Source organism: Scyliorhinus torazame, chromosome 2 (genome assembly GCF_047496885.1).
Source record: "Scyliorhinus torazame isolate Kashiwa2021f chromosome 2, sScyTor2.1, whole genome shotgun sequence".
Taxonomy (NCBI): Eukaryota; Metazoa; Chordata; class Chondrichthyes; order Carcharhiniformes; family Scyliorhinidae; genus Scyliorhinus; species Scyliorhinus torazame.
In genome coordinates, this window is record NC_092708.1 from 43,271,508 (window position 1) to 43,296,730 (window position 25,223).

At 46.3% G+C, this 25,223-nt stretch overlaps 1 protein-coding gene across 6 annotated transcripts in view; it reads left to right on the forward strand.

Moving 5' to 3' along the window:
* Nucleotides 1-25,223, forward strand: part of cacnb4a (calcium channel, voltage-dependent, beta 4a subunit) — a 552,528-nt gene that overhangs the window by 473,870 nt on the left and 53,435 nt on the right. For 5 of the 6 annotated variants that reach the window (XR_011933885.1, XM_072470673.1, XM_072470685.1 and 2 more), the window contains one exon: nucleotides 10,345-10,530. Coding sequence is in view for 5 of the 6 variants with exons in the window: in XM_072470673.1 (XP_072326774.1) it covers nucleotides 10,345-10,530 (186 nt within the window). In the remaining variant the exon portion in view is untranslated. The remainder of the gene's footprint in view (nucleotides 1-10,344; nucleotides 10,531-25,223) is intronic. The other variant, XM_072470710.1, reaches the window with a different exon arrangement.

Consider the following 25,223-nt stretch of genomic DNA (forward strand, 5'->3'; position numbering starts at 1 on the left):
TGTCGTAAGTATAAGTTTTGGTAATTTGATGAAAGCAGGTTAAACAAACACTTCCTGCCCAAGTTTGAGTTTGCCTTTCGAAAAGCAGGTGCCAGATTCAACGTTTGGCTTGAGTTTCAAATGATTTTGCCTCAAAAGAAAATTAAATAGTCAAATATTATTCTGAATTCCTGAACTGGTTGCAAATTATGACAGCAACTTTTATTCATATCTGGAGCGGGATTCTCCGACCCCCGCCAGGTTGGAGAATTGCCGGGGGCTGGCGTGAATCCCGCCCCCGCCGGTTGCCGAATTCTCCGGCACCGGATATTCGGCGTGGGCGGGAATCGCACCGCGCCGGTTGGCGGCCCCCCCCCCCCCCGGCGATTCTCCGGCACGCGATGGGCCGAAGTCCCGCTGCTGGAATGCCTGTCCCGCCGGCGAGAATCAAACCACCTCTCTTACCGGCAGGACAAGGCGGCACGGGCAGGCTCCGGGGTCCTGGCGGGGGGGCGCGGGGCGGTCTGGCCCCGGGGGGTGCCCCCACGGTGGCCTGGCCCGCGATCGGGGCCCACCGATCCGCGGGCGGGCCTGTGCCATGGGGGCACTCTTTTCCTTCCGCCTTCGCCATGGTCTCCACTATGGCGGAGGCGGAAGAGACCCCCTCCACTGCGCCAGCTGGCGGGGCACCAAAGGCCTTTCCCGCCAGCTGGCGGGGGGGAAATCAGTCCGGCGCGGGCCTAGCCCCTCAAGGTGAGGGCTCGGCCCCTCAAGATGCGGAGGATTCCGAACCTTTGAGGCGGCGCGATGCCGGACTGATACGCGCCGTTTTTGGCGCCGGTCGGCGGACATCACGCCGATTGCGGAGAATCCCGCCCCTCATCTTTAATGGAATAAAATATCCCCAAACAATTCACAGGAACGTAAAATTTGATACAAGTGACAAAAGGCAACATGAGTGTTGATGGCTGACAGCTTGATCAAAGAAGAAGGTTTTAATCAATAGAATCCCGACAGTGCAGAAGGAGGCCCTCCATGCAGAGACGAGGAGAAAGTGCAAACCCACACGGTTAACCAAGGTCGGAATCAAACCCCTGTCGCTATGAGGCAGGCGTACTAACCACTAGGCCACCATGCCACTGATGGAGCATCTTAAAGGAGGAGAACAAGGAAGAGAAATTTAGAGAAAGAATTCCCAAGCTTAGCTTGGTAGCTGAAGGCTGGCCTGTCACTGATGGAACAATTAAAATTGGGGATGCTTAAGAGGCCATCGTTAGAGGAGCATGGATATCTTGGAGTGCTGTGGGGATAGAGGAAGTTACAGAGGCAGGGAAGGGGCGACTATGAAGGATTTTAAATTGAGATGTTGCTTAACTGGGAACCAATATAGGTCAGCGACCAAAAGAGTGATGAGTGAATGATACTTGATGTGAGATATGATACGGGTAGTAGGGTTTTGGATGAGTCATGTATCGGGAGGATAGAATGTGGGAGGGCAGTCAAGAATTGGAATAATCAAGTCTAGAGTAACAAAAGCATGAACAAAGAACATTACAGCTCTGGAAAAGGCCCTTCGGCCCTCCAAGCTTGCACCGATCATGGTGCCTGTCTAATCTAAAACCTTCTACACTTCCGCGGTCCGTATCCCTCTGATCCCATCCTATTCATGTATTCGTCAAGATGCCCCTTAAATGCCGTTACTGTATCTGCTTCCATCACCTCCCCTGGCAGCGCGTTCCAGGCACTCACCACCCTCTGTGTAAAAAAACCTGCCTTGCACATCTCCTCTAAACATTCCCCATTGCACCTTAAACCTGTATCCCCTAGTAATTGACTCTTCCACCCTGGGAAAAAGCGTCTGACTATGTACTCTGTCCATGCCACTCATAATTTTGGAGACATCTATCAGGTCACCCTCAATCTCTGTCGTTCCAGTGAAAACAATCCAATTTTATCCAGCCTCACCTCATGTCGATTGGTTTAACCAGGTCGGTCAAGGCAGCCTTGAGGAGGAGTTTATAGAATGTATCCGCAATAGTTTCCTAGAACAGTATGTAATGGAACCTACGAGGGAACAAGCGGTCTTAGATCTGGTCCTGTGTAATGAGACAGGATTGATTCAGGATCTCATAGTTAGGGATCCTCTCAGAAGGAGCGATCACAATATGGTGGAATTTAAAATAAAGATGGAGGGTGAAAAGGTAAAATCAAACACTAGTGTTTTGTGCTTAAACAAAGGAGATTACAATGGGATGAGAGAAGAACTAGCTAAGGTAGACTGGGAGCAAAGACGTTATGGTGAAACAGTTGAGGAACAGTGGAGAACCTTCCAAGCGATTTTTCACAGTGTTCAGCAAAGGTTTATACCAACAAAAAGGAAGGACGGTAGAAGGAGGGAAAATCGACCGTGGATATCTAAGGAAATAAAGGAGAGTATCAAATTGAAGGAAAAAGCATACAAACTAGCAAAGATTGGTAGGAGACTAGAGGACTGGGAAATCTTTAGGGGGCAACAGAAAGCTACTAAAAAAGCTATAAAGAAGAGTAAGATAGATTATGAGAGTAAACTTGCTCAGAATATAAAAACAGATAGTAAAAGTTTCTACAAATATATGAAACAAAAAAGAGTGGCTAAGGTAAATATTGGTCCTTCAGAGGATGAGAAGGGAGATTCAATAATGGGGGATGAGGAAATGGCTGAGGAACTGAACAGGTTTTTTGGGTCGGTCTTCACAGTGGAAGACACAAATAACATGCCAGTGACTGATGGAAATGAGGCTATGACAGCTGAGGACCTTGAGATGATTGTTATCACTAAGGAGGTAGTGATGGGCAAGCTAATGGGGCTAAAGGTAGACAAGTCTCCTGGTCCTGATGGAATGCATCCCAGAGTGCTAAAAGAGATGGCTAGGGAAATTGCAAAAGCTGTAGTGATAATTTACCAAAATTCACTAGACTCTGGGGTGGTCCCGGCGGATTGGAAATTAGCAAATGTGACACCACTGTTTAAAAAAGGAGGTAGGCAGAAAGCGGGTAATTATAGGCCAGTGAGCTTAACTTTGGTAGTAGGTAAGATGCTGGAATCTATCATCAAGGAAGAAATAGCGAGGCATCTGGATGGAAATTGTCCCATTGGGCAGACGCAGCATGGGTTCATAAAGGGCAGGTCGTGCCTAACTAATTTAGTGGAATTTTTTGAGGGCATTACCAGTGCAGTAGATAACGGGGAGCCAATGGATGTGGTATATCTGGATTTCCAGAAAGCCTTTGACAAGGTGCCACACAAAAGGTTGCTGCATTAGATTAAGATGCATGGCATTAAGGGGAAAGTAGTAGCATGGATAGAGGATTGGTTAATTAATAGAAAGCAAAGAGTGTGGATTAATGTGTGTTTCTCTGGTTGGTGTCCCTCAGGGATCAGTGTTGGGCCCACAATTGTTCACAATTTACATAGATGATTTGGAGTTGGGGGACCAAGGGCAATGTGACAAGTTTGCAGACGACACTAAGATGAGTGGTAAAGCAAAACGTGCAGAGGATACTGGAAGTCTGCAGAGGGATTTGGATAGGCTAAGTGAATGGGCTAGTGTCTGGCAGATGGAATACAATGTTGACAAATGTGAGGTTATAACAGCAAATAACAGCAAAAGGGATTATTATTTAAATGATAAAATATTAAAACATGCTACTGTGCAGAGAGACCTGGGTGTACTAGTGCATGAGTCGCATAAAGTTGGTTTACAGGTGCAACAGGTGATTAAGAAGGCAAATGGAATGTTGTCCTTCATTGCTAGAGGGATGGAGTTTAAGACTAGGGAGGTTATGCTGCAATTGTATAAGGTGTTAGTGAGGCCACACCTGGAGTATTGTGTTCAGTTTTGGTCTCCTTACTTGAGAAAGGACGTACTGGCACTGGAGGGTGTGCAGAGGAGATTCACTAGGTTAACCCCAGAGCTGAAGGGGTTGGATTACGAGGAGAGGTTGAGTAGACTGGGACTGTACTCATTGGAATTTAGAAGGATGAGGGGGGATCTTATAGAAACATATAAAATTATGAAGGGAATAGATAGGATAGATGCGGGCAGGTTGTTTCCACTGGCGGGTGAAAGCAGAACTAGGGGGCATAGCCTCAAAATAAGGGGAAGTAGATTTAGGACTGAGTTTAGGAGGAACTTCTTCACCAAAGGGTTGTGAATCTATGGAATTCCTTGCCCAGTGAAGCAGTAGAGGCTCCTTCATTAAATGTTTTTAAGATAACGATAGATAGTTTTTTGAAGAATAAAGGGATTAAGGGTTATGGTGTTCGGGCCGGAAAGTGGAGCTGAGTCCACAAAAGATCAGCCATGATCTCATTGAATAGTGGAGCAGGCTCGAGGGGCCAGATGGCCTACTCCTGCTCCTAGTTCTTATGTTCATAGCTAATACCTTCCAGACCAGGCAACATCCTGGTAAAACTCTTCTGTACCCTCTCCAAAGCATCCACATCCTTCTTGTAGTGTGGCGACCAGAATTGTATGCAATATTCCTCATGTGGCCTAACCAAGGTTCTGTACAGCTGCAGCATGACTTGCCAATTTTTATACTCAGTGCCCCGACCAATCATGCTGTATGCCTTCTTGACCACCTCTGTTGCCACTTTCAGTGATCTGTGGACCTGAACTCCCAGATCTCTCTGCCTATCAATACTCTTGAAGATTCTGCGGTTTACTGTATAATCCCCACCTGTATTAGACGTTCCAAAATGCATTACCTCGCAGTTGTCCAGATTAAACTCTATCTGCCAGTTCTCCGCCCAAGTCTCTAACCGATCTATACTCTGAAAATCCTCTTCACTATCCGCAATTCCACCAACCTTTGTGTCGTCCGCAAACTTACTAATCAGAGCAGCTACAATTTCCTCCAAATCATTTATACATACTATGAACAACAAAGGTCCCAGCACTGAACCCTGTGGAACACCATGAATCATAGCCTTCCATTCACAAAAGCACCCTTCCACCGCTACTCTCTGTCTTCTATGACCGAGTCAGTTCTGTATCCATCTTATCAGCTCACCTCTAACCCTGTGTGACTTCACCTTTTGTACCAGTCTGCCATGAGGGACCTTGTCAAAGGCTTTACTGAAGTCCATATCGACAACATCCACTGCATGGCTGGGGGTTTCAGCAACAGATGAGCTGAGGCAGGGGTAAAGACAAGCGCTCTTACTGAAGTCGAAATAAATGGTGTGAGTGATGTTGTGCTCTACTGATATAAACACCAATCACTCATAAGGGATTGTATAAACAGTCTGTGTGTTACTTTATTTAGAATAGACTCATAAGAGAACCTATACAAAGGTAGAATTTTTGAAGACATCAGCAGCAGAGCTGTGTGTGATGTGCTCAGCTCGAAAGCAAAAGTAAAACTAAGACTGGTTCACAAGACACACTTCCCTTCTAGTGATGTCAGGTTGCTATCCTTTAAAGGCATATTACAACAAGTGATGATGCAGCTATCTGGCCAGAAGCACATTTTGGGATTCCGCCTCTGCCTGCTGCCAGGGAGAGGGTTGGAGTTGGTATTTGGGCAATAAAGTTTGTGGTGGGGAGCAAAGACAATGGCTTCAGTATTCCCAATATTTACTTGCAAGCAATTTCTGGTCATCCAGTTGGACAAGCAATCTGACAATTCTATGACAGTGGAGGAGTTGAAAAAGGTGGTGGTACTGGGTGTCATCAGCCTGGTGCTTTTGAGTGATATTGCTGAGGAGCAGTAGATGAGACATAGGAGGAGGCCAAGGATAGCTCCTCTAACCTTGGGCGACACCAGATGTAACAGTGCCTGAACAAGTAGGGAAGCCATTTCAGGTGATTCTCTGGTTACGATTGGATTGATGGAATTGGAATGCAAGAGCATTCCAAGCCACCTGGATAATGGTGGAGTGGAATTGCCAGAGAATGATTTGACCAATCATTTCAAAGTCTGTAGATAGATCAAGAAGGAAGCAGATACATAATTACCTTTATAATAATCTTTATTGTCACAAATAGGCTCACAGTAACACTGCAATGAAGTTACTGTGAAAAGCCCTGTGTCGCCACATTCCGGCGCCTGTTCGGATACACAGAGGGAGAATTCAGAATGGCCAAATTACCTAACAGCACGTCTTTCGGGACTTGTGTGAGGAAACCGGAGCCCCCGGAGGAAACCCACGCAGACACTGGGAGAACATGCAGACTCCACACAGACAGTCACCCAAGCCGGGAATCGAACCTCGGGCCCTGGAGCTGTGAAGCAGCAGTGCAACCCACTGTGCTACCATGCTGCCCCAACATTAACGTTGTTCAAAAGACATCTTGACAAATACATGGATAGGATGGGTATAGAGGGATACGGCACGAGGAAATGCTGAGGGCTTTGGCCAAGGGTGGTATCATGACCGTTACAGGCTTGGAAGCCAAAGGGTCTGTTCCCGTGCTGTATTGTTCTTGGTTCTTTGGAATGAGAGTTTACCTTTGTCACAACCACATAGGATAAATTTGTAATTTTGATTAGAGCTACCTCAATACTGTGGCTGGGTCTGAAAACTGATCAGAGAGATTCAAACATGGAGTTTTTAATGGAAGGGTGGATATGGATTTGGAAGGCAAAGACAGGTTGAAGGACTTTGGAGAGGAAAGGGAAATTGGCGATGAGGTGGGACTTTGCTGGGAGGTTTCAATGGTTGGTTGTTTGAGGAAAAGGATGATGGCGGCAGCTTTAAAGGAGAGAGGGACAGTACCCGAGGAGAGACTATAACGATATTAGTTAACACGGCAGCCAGGACTGGGAGTTTGGTAGTCAGCAGATTTGTGGAAATTGGTCCGAAGGAGCAAACATGGGTCTGAAGGACAAGACAAGATAGGAAAAGGCATGTGGGAAGATAGGAGAAAAGCTGGCGAACAATGTGAGCTCCGAGCTAGGGCAGTGGGAATTAAGCCTTTGTGGAAGTTTGGTCCAAGAGGCCAGACAGTATGAAAGACCCAGCAGAAGCAGCTGAGTGGATGGTCTCAATTCTAGCGACAAAGAAGTGAATGAGTTTCTGCGAACGTTCCTGTTCACGTGCATGACTGCGCAGAACCTTGGAAGGCCTTGTTCTGTGAAAAATACTGAACACTTGCCACCCCGCAAAAGAGTTTTAAGTACCGTTAGCTGAAGAAAATGTCACTGAGCTCAAAAACTAAATTTTTCAGAGGACTTTGCTCCCCACCACTGTAAGGTGGAGGAGATGAGCAAGAAGGTGGATTACAATAGAAAAAAGACGATGGGAGGGTGGGGGTCATCTTTAGAATCCAGGAAGATTCTGGAATACTGAGCAGTTTTGGCAGATGAGCAAATGTGTGCATGCAAAAGATTTAAAACTCTGTTTAAAACATCGTGCACATGAAATGCATCCAGATATGTTATCGCAAATATGTCGCCAAATTGCATTGTTTCAAATAAAAAGATGGTAGATTCAGCCCAATGGAGTAACAAATTCCCTTTCATCTCCTGCCACTAACCTTGTACATTCATATATATTCTTCAGTTCCAGTGTCAATTACTCCAGATTTTGCCTTGCTGGCTTCCCATATTTCACCCTCATTAAAGTAAAAAAAAATTGCGATTCACGTGCGGTCATGCAGCAAATCCCTTAGCATCCCACTATCCGTGACCTTGCTGATTTACATTGGCTTTTGGTTCCCCAACGCCTCAACTTAAAGTTCTTGCACTTGTCTTTGAATCCCCTCAAGGCCTCACTCTTCTGTATTTCTGTAACCTCAGCCAGTCCCGCTAACCACCCACTCCCTCCCTTCACTGCTGTTCTTCTGACTCCAGACTCATCCATCAAGCATGGAAGTGCCTTAGGCTGTTATGGACTCACTCTCTGAAATACCCTCCACCTCCTTCTTCAACTTCAAGATCCTCCTAAAAAGACAAGCAAATTACTGCGGATGCTGGAATCTGAAACAAAAACAGAAAATACTGCACAATCTCAGCAGGTCTGACAGCATCCGTGAGGAGAGAATGGAGCTAACGCGTCGAGTCTGGATGACTCTTTGTCAGAGCTTTGAACAAGCTTTTGGGCACTCCTGCAGTTTGATTTGACTTTGTCACAACTCAGTGAAGTGCTTTGGGAGGTCATTTCTTTGTTCAATGTGCAGTATAAAATCAAATTTGTGGTTCATATATTTACCATAGAAATTACAGCATAGAAAGAGGTTATTTGACCCAACTGGTTTATGCTGATATTGTGCTGCACATGAGCCTCCTCAAAGAACAAAGAACAATACAGCACAGGAACAGGCCCTTCAGCCCTCCAAGCCTGTGCTGGTCATTATGCCACCCTTGGCCAAAACCCTCAGCACTTCTTGTGCCTTATCACTCTATGCCCATCCTATCCATGTATTTGTCGAGATGCCTTTTGAACACCGTTAATGTATCTGCTTCCACAACCTCCCCTGGCAATGCGTGCCAGGCACTCACCACTCTGTGTAAAAAAAACCTGCCTCGCACATCTCCTCTAAACTTTGCCCCATGGACCTGAAACCTATGCCCCCCGGTGACTGACCTCTCCACCCTGGGAAAGAGTGCCTGCCCATCCACTCTGTTCATGCCCCTCATAATCTTGTAGACCTCTATCAGGTCACCCTTCAACCTCTGTCATTCTAATGAAAACAGTCCGAGTCTATTCAGCCTCTCCGCATAGCTAACACCCTCCAGACCAGGCAACATCCTGGTAACCTCCTCTGCACCCTCTCCAAAGCCACCACATCCTTCTGGTAGTGTGGTGACCAAAACCTACCCCACTTGATCTAATCCTTTCAACATATCCTTCTAACCCTTTACCCTCATACCCATCTGACTTCTCCTTAAATGCACCTGTGCTATTTTCAAATATTCTCAATTGCTCCATGCAATTGCATGTTCTGCATTCTAACTAATCTGGGTATATAGGTTTCTCCGAATTCCTTATTGGATTTATGAGAACAGTAAGAAGTCTTACAACACCAGGTTAAAGTCCAACAGGTTTATTTGGAATCACTAGCTTTCGGAGCACTGCTCCTTCCTCAGGTGAGTCACAAACAAGGGGGTCAAAGTGATACCAAAGGGAAGGCGATGCACAAAGAATCCAGATTTGACAGGTAGAGGTCCAAATGGGGCACGGGCACCTCGCAGGTGATGGGCTCAGAGGGAGGGAGGTTGGATTGAGGAACAGACTTATTCTTGAGGCTGCTAGCTTTTTTCCTCTCGGTTGCTCACATCCTGCACGGCCTGGTGAAGACAGGTGGGCTGGAGAGAGTGATCCGAGTGTGCTGGACTGGCATTTGAATATGGTGTTGGAACCAGCCAGCAGAGGGCGGTGGATAAACCAGTTGATAGTTTGCCACGTAATCTGGAGGGGAAAGCACCTGTGCATAATTAATGAGATTCCAAGTGCAGAATCTGGCGCTGGATCCCACCATTCTGACCAACGGGACAGGTCCCATCACCACACTTGGTCTCAAAATGGGAGAATTCTACCCTATCTAACCAAGGTTCTAAAAATATTTAACATAACCTATCGATTCTATTCTTCTCGAAATAAACTCCTACTTTTTTTCTCTTGTTCCCAGATTGCTTTGTCCATTTCCCCTTTCAGACATGTTAATCTGAATTATAAATCCACAATCCCGTCACCTTTATTCATTTAGCCTCTCAAAATATTTGGAATAATCTATACAATAGATGACCACTGTAAATGTCACCACAAAACCAGAGGCTGCTCTCCCTCTTTAGAGCTGACTGGTGGTGATTTAACCTGAGGGTCACCACACCTCAGGCGAGGGGCAAGGTTGAGAAGGCGGGGCCTTTATGAATAACCTCAGCCGGTAGGGGAATTGAACCCGCGCTGCTGGCTTCGCTCCGCATCATGAACCAGCCGCCTGGCAACTGAGCTAACCGACTCCCTAATTTACATTTGATGACCAAACTCCAAATGGAAGCAATAATTCTGTTGTAGAGACGAAAAGCCACATTAAAATTTCAACAGGTAACCATCACATCCAATTCACCACATAAAATCGTGGGCATGGTGTCCACTTTCTGTACCCCCATAGCATCACAGAGTCTTGCTCTGCAGAAGGAGGCCATTTGGCCCATTGTACTCATGTTAAACACTTTACCTTACCTTTTAACTCACCATGGACAATTCCACAAAAGACTTGCTATCTAAAAGAATTACATACCATCTAATCTTCTTCATTGGATTTTGTTTTGAAAAGTTTTATAATGTAATGTAGTTTGTTTAGAAAAATGACAAAATAAATCACTATTTAATTTTTGTCTCTAAAAGACACTGATTTGTTTCTCTCTATGTGACAGGAAATGTTTGATGTTATACTGGATGAAAACCAGTTGGAGGATGCATGTGAGCATTTGGCAGAATACCTTGAAACATATTGGCGTGCGACACACACCCCCAGCAGCGCACCACTGAATCCATTGCTGGGCCGAAACCTAGGTAGTACTGCACTGTCAACATATCCTACAGCTATCTCTGGGTTGCAGGTATGAACACAAACAATGTGGTTACCTGTGGAAGTAACGGAACGAAGTAAGCCATGACTGATATGTCATCCCAAATATTTGAACACCTCAGCCTCTTGTACCAAGGTGTGCAAATGTTAAATTATTTACCCTAGCTATGAAGTTCCTCATCCTATGGGCGTGGGTCAATGCCACAAATTGATAAGAAATCTATGTCACCTATGGGCAGCACGGCAGCACAGTGGTTAGCACAGTTGCCTCAAAGCTCCAGGGTCCCGGGTTCGATTCCCGGCTTGGGTCACTGTCTGTGTGGAGTCTGCACGTTCTCCCCGTGTGTGCGTGGGTTTCCTCCGGGCGCTCCGGTTTCCTCCCACAGTCCAAAGATGTGCAGGTTAGCTGATTTGGCCATTCTAAATTGCCCTTAGTGTCCACAAAGGTTAGACTGGGTCACGGGGTTATAGGGTGGAGGGGTGGAGTTTAAGTAGGGTGCTCTTTCCAAGGGCCGGTGTAGATTCGATGGGCTGAATGGCCTCCTTCTGCACTGTAAATTCTATGATTCTTTTAAAAAACTTCGCACCATGCTTGGGTAGAGGTGCACCCGTAGGGTCACATTTCTTTCTCATGCCTTTCTGATCTTGGCATCATAGAACCTTACAGCACAGAAGTAAGCCACATGGTCCATCATAGTCATAGAGTTTTACAGCACAAAAAGTGACCCTTTGGCCTAACTGCCCCTCGTATATGCGCCCCCCCCACAAAACTCCCATCTATTTTGATCCTATTTTACGGCACTTGTCTGTCTTATATGCTATGGTGTTTTAAGTGCTCATCTAAATGCTTCCTTAAATGTTGTGAGGCTTCCCGCCTCTACCACCCTTTCAGACGGTGAGGTCCAGATTCCCAACACCCTCTAGATGAAAATGTTTTTCCTCAAATCCCCTCGTAATCTCCTGCCCCTTACCCCTGGTTATTGACCCCTCTACTAAGGGGAAAGGTTCCTTCCTATCCACCCTATCCATGTCCCTCATAATTTTGTACACCTCGATCAGGTTCCCCCCTCAGCCTTTTCTGCTCGATGGAAAACAACCATTGCATATCCAGCCTCTCTTCACAGCTAAAACGCTCCAGCCCAGGCAACATCCTGATGAATCTCCTCTGCACCCTATCTGGTGCAATCACATCATGCCTGTGTTGCACTCAGCTTATGAACACATATTAAATTAATATAGGATATTTTGTTGCTGGATAACTTACTCTTAAAACTTGTAAGACGATAAGCATTGATATTTTGGTGAGAGCTAGGCCCATATTGCTGTCAAATGAATAATTTATGGATTGGTCAATACCTATATCCCAAATAGAATCTAAGTGCTGTTAATGACAGAGATTTGTGCCAATTGCACTGCAATTGCTTGAATGTCAGTTGATGACTTTGACACTTTAGAGGTTTTTCCATTACTTGACATAGGACTGGCTACATAGTCGGAACGACTTTATAATGGGAATTAGAGGATGTTCCAAGAGACTGAGAGGAACTTTGTGCCCTCTCCTCAGGTTGTCTGTGCTAACACAGAACTTGTCCTGACATCTCTTTCAAGTGATTGTTGCCTAAGCCCAATTTCCTTCCAGGCTTTGAGCTTAGCAGAACTAATTTATTAAAACAATAAACCTTTTGAAAATTCTGAAATGTTAGGATCATAGAATCCCTACAGTGCAGAAGGAGGCCATTCAGCCCATCGAATCTGCACCGGCCCTTGGAAAGAGCACCCCACCCAGTCCACGCTCCCATACCATCCCCGTATCCAGTAGCCTCACCTAACCTTTTGGATACTAAGGGGCAATTTATCATGACTAATCCATCTAACCATCTTTGGACGGTTGGAGGATACCGGAGCACCCAGAGGAAACCCACGCAGACACAGGGAGAAAGTGCAAACTCCACATAGGCAGTCACCCGAGGCCGGAATTGAACCGGGGTCCCTGATGCTGTGAGGCAGCAGTGCTAAGCACTGTGCCACCATGCTGTTCTTTAAAAACACAACAACTATGACACTACAAATGATCTCAAATATTAAGAGAAATGTTTTAATATGCACACAGTAAGAAGTCTTACAACACCAGGTTAAAGTCCAACAGGTGTGTTTCGATATCACTAGCTTTCAGAGCGCTGCTCCTTCCTCAGGTGAATGAAGAGGTATGTTCCAGAAACATATATATAGACAAATTCAAAGATGCCAGACAATGCTTGGAATGCGAGCATTAGCAGGTGATTAAATCTTTACAGATCCAGAGATGCTCGCATTCCAAGCATTGTCTGGCAACTTTGAATTTGTCTATATATATGTTTCTGGAACAGACCTCTTCATTCACCTGAGGAAGGAGCAGGGCTCCGAAAGCTAGTGATATCGAAACAAACCTGTTGGACTTTAACCTGGTGTTGTAAGACTTCTTACTGTGCTCACCCCAGTCCAACGCCGGCATCTCCGCATCATTAATATGCACAGGTAGCGAAGCACGTACACGAGCAGGAAAGCAACAGAAGGTGAGATCCTAAATGGCTTGACAACACCAATTTATATTTATATGGCATCTTTCACGTAACAAAGCAGTCCAAGGTGCTTGAGAGGAGCATTATAAAACAAAGGAAAACACTCACCCACAAAAGACGATATTGGGCGGGATTCGCAATCTTGTCCATTGTGGGACCTGTTACGAGCGAGAATGGAAAATTTGGCATTCGGTCAATCACTCCCATTAACCTTCAGCAGCTCCGGAAAATTCCAGCCGCGAACAAAGACATAAGATTTCGAACATTGGACCAAACGTTTACTCGAAGAGGTAGGTTTTAGGGAATGCCTTAAAGGAGGAAGTGAGTCACGGCAAACCATTATTTATCAGACTGGTCGGTGGATAGGCAATGGTGTTTCCCCAAAGGTGAGTGATAATCGAGGCCGGAATGTCCCGGCTGTTCAGCCTGGCTTGATTTTCCGGTCCCCCGGATGGCACACCCCACCGTGGATTTCACCGCAGTGAGGGGCGAATTCAATGGGAAACCCTGTTGACACTGGCGGGACCAGAAGATCTCCCCGCCAGCCAATGACAGGCTGCCTCCGCCGGCGTGAAACACGTGGCGGGTTGCGTGAATAATCACGCCATTGATCTCTGCTTTTTTGGATATGTATAAACACTTGAATGTTTGAATGCAGAGCAAAATTTCAGCATTTGTTAAAGCTGTCTAAATTGGAGATGCGGCAAACAATGAGGATGGTACCAATAGACTGCAACAGGACATAGGTGGGCAGACAAGTGGCAACGGAATTTAACACAGAGAAGTGTGAGATAATGGCCAGAGATAATGGGCCCAATACATTTTGGCAGACGGGATGGGCGAAATGTAATGCCCCCCTTCCCCTGGGGTAAGTTTGGAGGTGGGTGGGGGGTGTCAGATGAGCTCCCTGCCATCTTCCCGCCTCTGCCACAATTAAGTCTGTGCTGGGAAGGCTTGTGGACGGCAATTAATGCCCTTTTCAGGATCTCAAGAATGTACCTGGATAGAGGGACTTGGGAGTGGCAAGACATACTGAGAAAGTAGTGAGAAAGTCATGTGGGATCTTGGGCTTCATAAACAGAGGTATTGAGACAAGAGCAGAGACGTTATGCAGAACTTTTATAAAGTTCTGGTTCGGCCACAGCTAAAGTATTGCATCCAATTCTCATCACCACACTTTAGGAAGGATGTGAGGGTGCTTTAGAGGGTGCAGCAGGGATTTACCAGAATTAATATGGTCAGACAGTGCCCTGGCACTGCCCTGGTGCCAAGTTGGCAGTGCCAGGCAGGCAGTGCCAAGGACATGCCCTCTGGGGAGCCCCATTGAGTGCTGGGGGGGCCTATGCTTGTGGTGGTGGGGGCTGTCAGCATTAGGGGGGCGATGGTGCCTACATTGTGGTGGGGAGGCCCGGCGCCTGTGAAGGGTTGGGGGGGGTGGGCATCAGTGCCCCGATCCTTGGGTGATGGGGGGGAGCTTGCCCTGATGCTTGCGGGGGGTGGGTTGCGTCGAGCCTGCGAAGGGTGGTTGGGGCAGTGTCTATGATAAGGCACGAAGGATGGGGTAAGTTATGAGGAAGCTGTGCGGTGCCTGTGAAGGGAGAACGGAGCCCTGATCCTTGGTTGCGAGGAGCTTGCCCGTATGCTAGAATAGGGGGGTGGGGAGGATATCCCCAATGCTTGTGGGTGGGGGTAGGTCGCGCCAGAGATTGTGAAGGTTGGTGCCCGAGATGAGGACGGGGTGCTGTGCCTTTGATGAGAAAGAGAGCAGTTGCCTGTGATAACGAGGTGGGGCCTGTGATTATGAGAGGGGCGGTACCAGTGATGAGGTGAGGTGGGGAGCCAGAATGCCCGTGAGGTGGTCGATGCCTCTGAGGGGAGAGGAATACCCCCATGGGGTGGGGGGGTGAAGGAGGGGATGTCGAGTTACCCCGATGCTTGTGTGATGGGGATGGTGTTGTGCCTCGATGCATGTTGGGGGGGGTTCCCGATGACAATTGCGGGGTGGGGGGAGGGGGGGGGGGGCCTTTTATTTAAGTCGGAGATCAGGCTACCTTTGAATTCCTGGCCCTGTTGGCTTCTTTATGCTCTGCCCCTCCAGCTGACTGTCTGATTCTCACTTCCCCATTTAAAATGCTCAATACGGTGAGAAAGCTGAAGTGAATCCGGCGAGCTTCACATCGGCGTTCCCGCCAGAGCCAACACAGAAATATTTGGAATGATTCTGCCAGATGTGAGTGAACTCAGAATAGCAGCCCTGGTTCTATGCACAAAATAAGTAATAAATTAAATAGGAAGTCAGCACTTTTAGACTTGTACATGGGGTAGTGAGGAACATTGTCAGGAAGGTTGGTGTTCTTAAACAAGTGAAAACATTCCCCATCAAAGTATGTACAGTCGATGCTGTAAATACCTTAAACAAAATCTTCTGGAGCTTGTTGTAACCTGATTAATTTGAAGGCTGCTTTCCAAACAGAGTCTTTCCTTTTTCATGGTAAACAAGTCTCCCATGACCTGCTGAGTTTATCTGGAATTTTCTGTTTGTATTCCGTGCTTCTTACGTTTTAGAGGTGTTATGGGCCAGGGTTTAGAAAACTCCAAAGTATATCATGGAGTTCACCTGACCTACAACTATTTATAGATTTTGGTTATGAGAAGCACAAGGGCCCGCCTTTCAAGTGTTATTCAATAGAGGTCTTCAGCGCTTTTAATCAAAAACGTTTATTCTACGAATTCAGCTAACATTGTTATAAACCCACACTGTAAGCATTTTTATCAACTACAAACATAAATACCCCACACAGCTATGGTACTCTATATCTAACCCTTAATGAATTCCCCTAAGCTGTTTCAATTTAATAACAGCAACCCATAATCCAGTACCCCCTTTTAGCAAAACAGTATGTTTGAATTCCTTCCAGAAAACAGTTATCACTTTTAAATTATCAAGTGATCTGGAGAAATCTTTTAACATGCAGAGAGAGAGAGAGAGACTCCAAGATCCTTGTCTGTCTGAATCCAGCTTCCAAATGTGTAAACGAAAGTAAAACTCAGAGCCAAAGCTTGAGCTCCTAGCTCAAAAGCGAAACTAAAAACCCAGGGCCACAGCCCAGCTACACCCACACAATGACATCACTGAAGCCATTTGATAAGACAAGACATTTCTTAAAGGGACACTCCCATGACAGTGGAAGCTCAGATGAGCATGAGCTGTAATCAGCATCTGGCACTGATATGATAACTTTCTCTGAAGTTATTCCACATTTACGTGACTGAAAATATTAAATGCACGTAATTCGTTTGCAGTTTCTGAAAAAAATCTGCAACCCTGCTTGTTATTTTCATTTGGTAGCGTACAATGCAGTGACATAATCATTTAAACTTAAGGCGTTTTCCTGCAATATCAGCAAAGCCTGAAGCCAGAGCGGCAAATAGGCATTCAGGCCACCGACGGCAATGGTGGCTTTTTTCAGCATACAACGCGAAGCTTCAAGGAAATAAAGAACAGTCAGGGGTTGCATGTCGTAGCTGGTGGATGGCTCTGATTCACCCACCCCACCATCAACTCAGCGAATCAATGATCCGGGCGCCATTTTAAAAAATCATTTAATCAGACAGGAAGGTGGTCGGCGGGAACCCCACACATGCCATCTTCACCCCATTTAAGTCAAGGCCTCTGCTCATTTACAGCCTCATTCCGTCACTGCTGGTATCAACCTATTGGAAAATGGGGGATGCTATCCGAGGAGCATGACAAGCAAACTGTAATAACCAGCACAGGACATATGGTGTGGGGATGATTGTTTTCCCCATGCTCCTTGAGGAGTATGAGCTCCCCCGCTAGGACCTGTATAAAAAGTCAGTCAGTTTGGAACCGACCAAGGAAAGAGTACCCAGTGAGGTTCTGCCATTGCTCATGTATATAATTGTTGTAAAATAAATGTTGTTCACTTTTACTTACTTTGGACTCTCCGAATCTTATTAAACTGGCAACGAGGGTAAATCTGGAGCTGTAAGCCACCTCCCCACATTGATTTTTTTTCTTCTGGACCATGCTGTGGAGTTGGGTGATGGACATTGCCTCTGTTTGGGTGTTTGGATGCCTTTGACCCTGGTTTGGAAACCTGCGATCAGTACGCAGAGCAAGTGTGGTACTTCTTCAGAGCGAATAATATCACAGAAAATGAGCGCCAGATTGTGATTGCTGATGGCCTGTGAAGCGCACACATTTGGAGTGATCCGGGGCCCCACGTTTCCCGCGGTGCCCGATACACTCGTCTGACCATCTCGTCATGTTGGTGGGACAGCATTTCAACTCCACCCCGTCTATCATGGTTCAGCGATTCAGGTTCAATACGGCGGAGAGATCTACCAGGGAGTCCGTTACAGGGTGAACAACAATGAAACTCAGAAGAAACTTCTTGGCAAATCTTCCCTCACATTTTAACAAGCGCGACAAATCTCCCTTTCTCAAGAGAGCGTGGCAAGGGTCGTCCCAAGAGTTACAGGATATGGAAGTGAATGTTGTCCAGAGCCACCCCATGTGGTTCCCCATGACTCGGAAGGAGCGCCTTCGAGCGATTCTGGCCTTTGGTCAAGGGGTCAGGTGCCGTGACATACACTGTCCCCAGAGAGTGCCTCAGGCGCCCTGGTAATAAGCGTCGACCCCGCAGTAAGGTCTTTTGTTTGGACCACCCGGAAGAGGCCGAGGGTGATGCGGCGATACATCTTAATGGTGTTTCGACGTCTCATGTAGTCACAATCCGTATTCCGGTGCAGGTCATTGGACATTTACTCCAGATGGAGTTGGGCACAGGAGCTGCTGTTTTGGTAGTGGCACATCACACCTTCAACCAGATCAAGCAGAGACTGAGTACCTTGTCATTGACGGGCAAGGCAGCCCAGTTGGCCATGCATATGAAATAATATACACCAGTGTATCATGGTGCAGACACACACTGATGGACACACAGTGGGACCAATCAACACACACAACACCACAGCCAATCACCAGTTAGAGCACACGCACTATAAAGACAGGGGGCATCAGAGTTCCCGCTCATTTGTGTTGCAGCTAGCTAGGAGGACAGAGCTCACAGCCTGCAACACAGACATTCACCATGTGCTGAGTGCATCGACTGATTAGGACAAGGCAAAGATCTTTAGTTTAGATCTTTGGATTCTCGCTGTCTTCAGGGGATGTCCCGGAGGACTGGAGAATAGCCAATGTTGTTCCTCTGTTTAAGAAGGGTAGCAAGGATAATCCCGGGAACTACAGGCCGATGAGCCTTACTTCAGTGGTAGGGAAATTACTGGAGAAAATTCTTCGAGACAGGTTCTACTCCCATTTGGAAGCAAATGGACGTATTAGTGAGAGGCAGCACGGTTTTGTGAAGGGAAGGTCGTGTCTCACTAACTTGATAGAGTTTTTCGAGGAGGTCACTAAGATGATTGATGCAGGTAGGGCAGTGGATGTTGTCTATATGGACTTCAGTAAGGCCTTTGACAAGGTCCCTCATGGTAGACTAGTACAAAAGGTGAAGTCACACGGGATCAGGGGTGAGCTGGCAAGGTGGATACAGAACTGGCTAAGCCATAGAAGGCAGAGAGTAGCAATGGAAGGATGCTTTTCTAATTGGAGGGCTGTGACCAGTGGTGTTCCACAGGGATCAGTGCTGGGACCTTTGCTGTTTGTAGTATATATAAATGATTTGGAGGAAAATGTAACTGGTCTGATTAGTAAGTTTGCAGACGACACAAAGGTTGGCGGAATTGCGGATAGCGATGAGGACTGTCGGAGGATACAGCAGGATTTAGATTGTTTGGAGACTTGGGCGGAGAGATGGCAGATGGAGTTTAATTCAGACAAATGTGAGGTAATGCATTTTGGAAGGTCTAATGCAGGTAGGGAATATACAGTGAATGGTAGAACCCTCAAGAGTATTGAAAGTCAAAGAGATCTAGGAGTACAGGTCCACAGGTCATTGAAAGGGGCAACACAGGTGGAGAAGGTAGTCAAGAAGGCATACGGCATGCATGCCTTCATTGGCCGGGGCATTGAGTATAAGAATTGGCAAGTCATGTTGCAGCTGTATAGAACCTTAGGCCACACTTGGAGTTTAGTGTTCAATTCTGGTTGCCACACTACCAGAAGGATGTGGAGGCTTTAGAGAGGGTGCAGAAGAGATTTACCAGACTGTTGCCTGGTATGGAGGGCATTAGCTATGAGGAGCGGTTGAATAAACTCGGTTTGTTCTCACTGGAACGAAGGAGGTTGAGGGGAGACCTGATAGAGGTATACAAAATTATGAGGGGCAGAGACAGAGTGGATAGTCAGAGGCTTTTCCCCAGGGTAGAGGGGTCAATTACTAGGGGGCATAGGATTAAGGTGAGAGGGGCAAGGTTTAGAGTAGATGTACGAGGCAAATTTGTTGCGCAGAGGGTAGTGGGTGCCTGGAACTCGCTACCGGAGGAGGTGGTGGAAGCAGGGACGATAGTGACATTTAAGGGGCATCTTGACAAATACATGAATAGGATTCGAATAGAGGGATACGGACCCAGGAAGTGTAGAAGATTGTAGTTTAGTCGGGCAGCATGGTCGGCACGGGCTTGGAGGGCCGAATGGCCTGTTCCTGTGCTGTACATTTCTTTGTTCTTTGTTTGTTGTTAAAGCTAGTATCGTATTAACCCACAGTCTGAGTATGTTTAAACAGTTAATGATTCAATAAAATAGTTTTGTACTATTTCAAGTGTTGGTGACCTGTATGTGGTCCAGAACACCCAACACATCAGTATACAGGTGCACTTTTGATGATAATGGGGTCTATGCTGACCAGTGGTTTATGGAGGTCAGTCGTTGTACCTTCGCGGTGCTGGGTGATGCCCCTAGCTTGTTGGGCCATGATTGGCTGCGCCGCTTGAAGATTGATTGCCAGCATATCCTTCAAAAGGGGATGGTGTTGAGCAAATTCGCCGAAGTTTTCCAGCCAGGCCGTGGGACCATTAAGGCGACCATAGTAACTATCTAGGTGGACCCAGAGGCCCAATTCCGATATTTTCAGGCCCACTCGATTATCGGGAAGGTCGAGACTGTTATGTTCAGGTGCTTGGTCGGACAGTATTAGTGCACCAGAGAACATCTAGTTCGTGACTAATTGAATGTTTATTGATTAACAATAATGTGGGTTAGTTAACAATATGAAAACTATTAACACCACTAACTATTAAATCACTTATTGTAAAATTATCTAAGAGCTATTACAAATGTGACTCACCACGATGATGACTAGCTCCAGACTCTCCGAGGTAACAGTGTCACGTGGTTGTTCTTTGCTGCCACCTGCTGGTTGGATGTGAATCTGTTAATATTTACATAACTGCTGCAGGGCAGAACCCTTGGGAATATTAACAGACAGAGGGATTTGGCGTGCAAGTCCACAGTTCCCTAAAAATCGCAACAGATGGCCAAGGTGATTAAGAATAAGAATAATCTTTATTGGCACAAGTAGTCTTACATTAACACTGCAATGAAGTTGCTGTGAAAAGCCCCGAGTCGCCACTTTCTGGCGCCTGTTCGGGTACACAGAGGAAGAATTCAGAATGTCCAATTCACCTAACAGCACGTCTTTTGGGACTTGTGGGAGGAAACCGGAGCACCCGGAGGAAACCCACGTAGACACAGGGAGAACGTGCAGACTCCGCACAGACCCAAGCCGGGAATCGAACCTGGGAGCCTGGTGCTGTGAAGCAACAGTGCTAACCACTGTGTTACCGTGCCACCAAGATTAAGAAGTCATATGACATGCTTACATTCATCAGCCAGAGCACTGAGTACAAGAGTTTGGAAATCATGTTGCAGCTGTTTAATGCATTGGTTAGGCCGCATTTGGAATATTGTGTGCACTTCTGGTCACCACATTATCAGAAGGACGTGGAAGGTTCACCAGGATGTTACCTGCCGCTGCCCAGGGTAGAGGATCTATACAGCTTGGTTAGACCGTTACCCGCTGCCCAGGATGGAGGATATATACGCTACATTGGTTGGTGGATCGACGTTCGCTAAACTCAACATGAGTAACGCTTATTTGTAACTACGTTTGGGTAAGGCCTCAAGAGGAAGTATGTAACTATCAACGCACACAAGGACCTGTATGAATACACCCGATTGCTGTTTGGTGTGGCCTCGGCGTGTGCTGTGTTTCAGACGGTGATGGAAGGCATTTTGGAAGGCCTGCCGTGCAGTGGCATCTATTTAGGTGACGTTTTGATCATGGAGGCCACGGAGGAAGAGCACCTGCAGAATCTCAAGGTGGTGCGACAGAGGTTTTCGGAGTATGGAGTCCACCTGCGCAGGGGGAAGTGCATCCTTCATGCCAAGGAGGTAGTGTATTTTGACTATTGTGTCAATCGCGAAGTGCTGCACCTAGTAACGTTTAAGGTACAGGCGATAAAGATGAACCCTGCACCACGAGACCCCACGGAGCTCTGTTCTTTTTTAGGGCTCACAAATTATCACAGGCAGTTCATTCCGAACCTGGCTACCATCCTGGCCCCCTTTCATTTGCTGTTGAAGAAGCGCCACCCTGGGTTTGAGGTGCATCCCAGGCGATGGTCTTTAAGGATGGAAAGTGATGCTTACCCTCTTCGAAACAGCTGACTCATTTTGACTCATCAAAACCACTATGTGACATGTGTTGGCTCACCATATGGCATAGGAGTGGTCCTGTCCCATTGTAAGGGTGACGGCCGTGACCATCCGTTTACCTCCTGGACGCTGATGGCAGCTGAGAGGAACTATGCCATATTGAGACGGAGGGCCTCGCCATTGTTTTTGGTGTCCACGTTTTCACCAATACGTCTACGGTTGCCATTTTATCGTCATAACTGACCGTAAGCCGCTACTCAGCCTCTTTCGTGAGGACAAGGCAGCCCTGCCAATAGCGTCCGCACGGACACAGTGCCGGGCTTTGCTGTTGGTGGCATGTGAATACCCTTTTGAGCACTGTCCAGAGAAACACATTGCAAATGCGGATGCATTGAATCATCCTCTCCTGCCAGTCATGGCAGCTGACCCGCCCATGGTGGACGAAGCCATCGCTGTCCTTAACTTTGTGGACTCCTTGTCTGTGACTGCTTCCTGTGTGCGCGTGTGGATGCAGACCGATGCTGCGCTGGCTAAGGTGCGTCATCTGGTGTTGTACGGTGGACTTCCAGGAGAGTTGAAGGTGTTTGAAGCTTCCAGGAGAGTTGAAGGTGTTTTCTTCCAGGTTTTCAGAACTGACCATGGAGGATGGAATCTTCCTGTGGGGCACAAAGGTCATCATCTCTGCAAAAAGGCAGGTTGGTTTTGAACAATCTTCTTGCAGGGCGTGCTGGAGTATCCAAGATGAAAATGTTGGCCAGAAGTTACATTTGGTGGCCAGAGTTGGATGCAGCTATCAAGACTTTGGGCCAGGACTGTCCCATTTGACAGGAATATCTTCCCTGCGGCAGCACCCTTACATCCCTGGGAGTGGTTGGTTTGATCTTGGGCACGCGTCCATGCGGATTTTCCTCATCCTTTTTTTGTGGTCGATGTTTTGATCATGGTGGACGGCCACTCAAAGTGGCTAGAGGTCATCCCACTATCACTCACCTCTGCTTGGAATCCAGCGAGGACCCAAGGCCTGGGATATATATTGTATATTGTATATTGTACTGGCGGCAGCAGCTACCACCTCCCTGCTGGCGCTGCCAGTCAATGGAGCTGCCAGCCTCTGGCCAGCAGCTCCTGGTGGGTGGGACCTCCACCCCAGAGTCTTTAATCCCAGGGGAAGGCCTGCCGCTGCCCTGTCAATTGTCTGATTGCAACAAGCTCTGGATTTTGGATTTGATTATTGTCACGTGCACTGAGGTACAATGAAACATATTTTTCTGCGAGCAGCTCAAACAGATCATTTTGTACATGAAAAGAAAAGGAAATACATAATAGGGCAACACAAGGTACACAATGTAAATACATAGACACCCGCATCGGGTGACGCATAAGGACTGTAGTATTAATCTGGTCAGTCCATAAGAAGGTCACTCAGGAGTACGGTAACAGCAGGGAAGAAGCTGTTTTTGAGTCTGTTTGTGCGTGTTCTCACACTTTTGTATCTCCTGCCCGATGGAAGAAGTTGGAAGAGTGAGTAAGCCGGGTGGGAGAGGTCTTTGATTATGCTGCCCGCTTTCCGCAGGCAGTGGGAGGTGTAGATAAGGTCAATAGGCGGCGGGTTCGTGTGATGGGCTGAACTATGTTCACGGCGCTGTGAAATTTCTTGTGGTCTTGGGTCGCGCAGTTGCCATACCATTGTCATGTGAGAGTACCTTTCAGAAATGGGTGTTTATAAATGGGTGTGTATATAAATATCTGTAGTGAGAGTACCTTTAAGAAATGGGTGTTTACTACTGCAGTGATGTCAGAGAGTGGTTGGAGCTGGGATGTCTGTCAGCTTTTTACATTCATTTTAGGCTGTTTGCTGCAGGGTGTGTTTTAGTATCGTATACAGTGTTGGAGCTGAAGCCAGACAGAGCAGGTGTACTGTTGATCTCACTGCCATGAAAAAACTATCTCTTGATCATTTGGTGAATTCAGAATTATAAATGTTCTCAGCAGTGAATGTAAACCCAATGTGCTTCTGTTAAAAGATGCTTCTTTTGTCTTCTCGATGTTGTTTGGGAAGTTATTAAGGATTACTTAGTGTTGTATTTTTTGGGGGTTGTATTTGAATTGATGGTTGCTAAGATGTTCACTGTATGTTTTAAAAAGATTAACTTGAGTTCATCGAATAAACATTGTTTTAATTTAAAAGTATTGTAAATCTCTGTTTGTACCACACCTGTAGAGTGGATCGTGTGCCCCCCATAACCACAATCTATTGAAAGTTGTGGGTCAGGTGGACGCCATGATACGCTTTGGGGTTCTCTAACAAATTGGAGGCTCGTCCGGGATAAAAGTCTATCTATTAGATTGGCTTAGTGAACTTAAAGACAGTGAAGGGTGAGCATATTGTGGTTGCTTTTCAGATGTGGTATTCTAGTTTAAGTGTGGAGTGTGTTGTGGACAATGGCTCTTTCAGAGGCTCTGAAGTTTTTGGGGGTGGAGACGGTTACATGCAGTACTTTATGGACAGAGACTAAAAGCAGACTGTCACATTTGGCAAAAACATTGCCGTTAACATTACCTGACAAAATGCGAAAAGATGAGGTAATTATGGCGGTGGCTAAGCATTTAAAGTTGCCTGAGATACAGTTTGACTCATTGGAAATGGCAAAAATTCAGTTACAAATTAAACAAATGGAACATGAGAAAGAATTAAAGCAGCTTGAATACGAGAAAGAGGAAAAAGAAAGAGAGAAAGAGATAGAGAGGAAAAAGAAAGAGAGAGAGAGGAAAATGAAAGAGAGAGAGAAAGAGATAGAGAGGAAAAAGAAAGAGAGAGGAAAAAGAAAGAGAGAGAGAGGAAAAAGAAAAGGAGAGAGAAGAAAGGAGAAAAGAAAGAATAGCCCCCGCCAAACAAAAAGAAAGAGAAAGGGAGAGACAGATCAGGGAAAAAGATAAAGAGAGAGAGTTTGAACTTCAGAAAATGGCCATGGAACATGACAGTCAGTTAAAATTGGCAGACGTAAAGGGAAACGTACAGTTGGATGATAGTGATGAGGATAGTGAGAAAGAGCGTCAAAGTAGAAGGCTTGGTGGGAATCTATTTAAATATGTCCAAGCATTGCCAAGGTTTGACGAGAAGGAGATAGAAGCTTTCTTCATTTCATTTGAGAAGGTGGCTAAACAAATTAAATTGCCACAGGACATGTGGGTATTACTGATTCAAACAAAGCTGGTAAGTAGAGCTAGTGAAGTGTTTGCATCACTACCGGAGGAGGTATCTGGGAGGTATGAGGAGGTGAAAAAATCCATCTTCGGTGCATATGAACTGGTGCCTGAAGTCTACAGACAAAAGTTTAAAACTTTAAGGAAAGAATTTGGTCAAACATACATGGAGTTTGAAACAGAGTAATTTTGAAAGGTGGATAAGGGCTTTGAAAATAGATCAAACGTATGAAGCTCTCAGAGAAATTATACTTTTGGAGGAGTTTAAAAGTTCAATTCCTGATGTAGTGAGAACTCATGTGGAAGAGCAGAAGGTTAAAA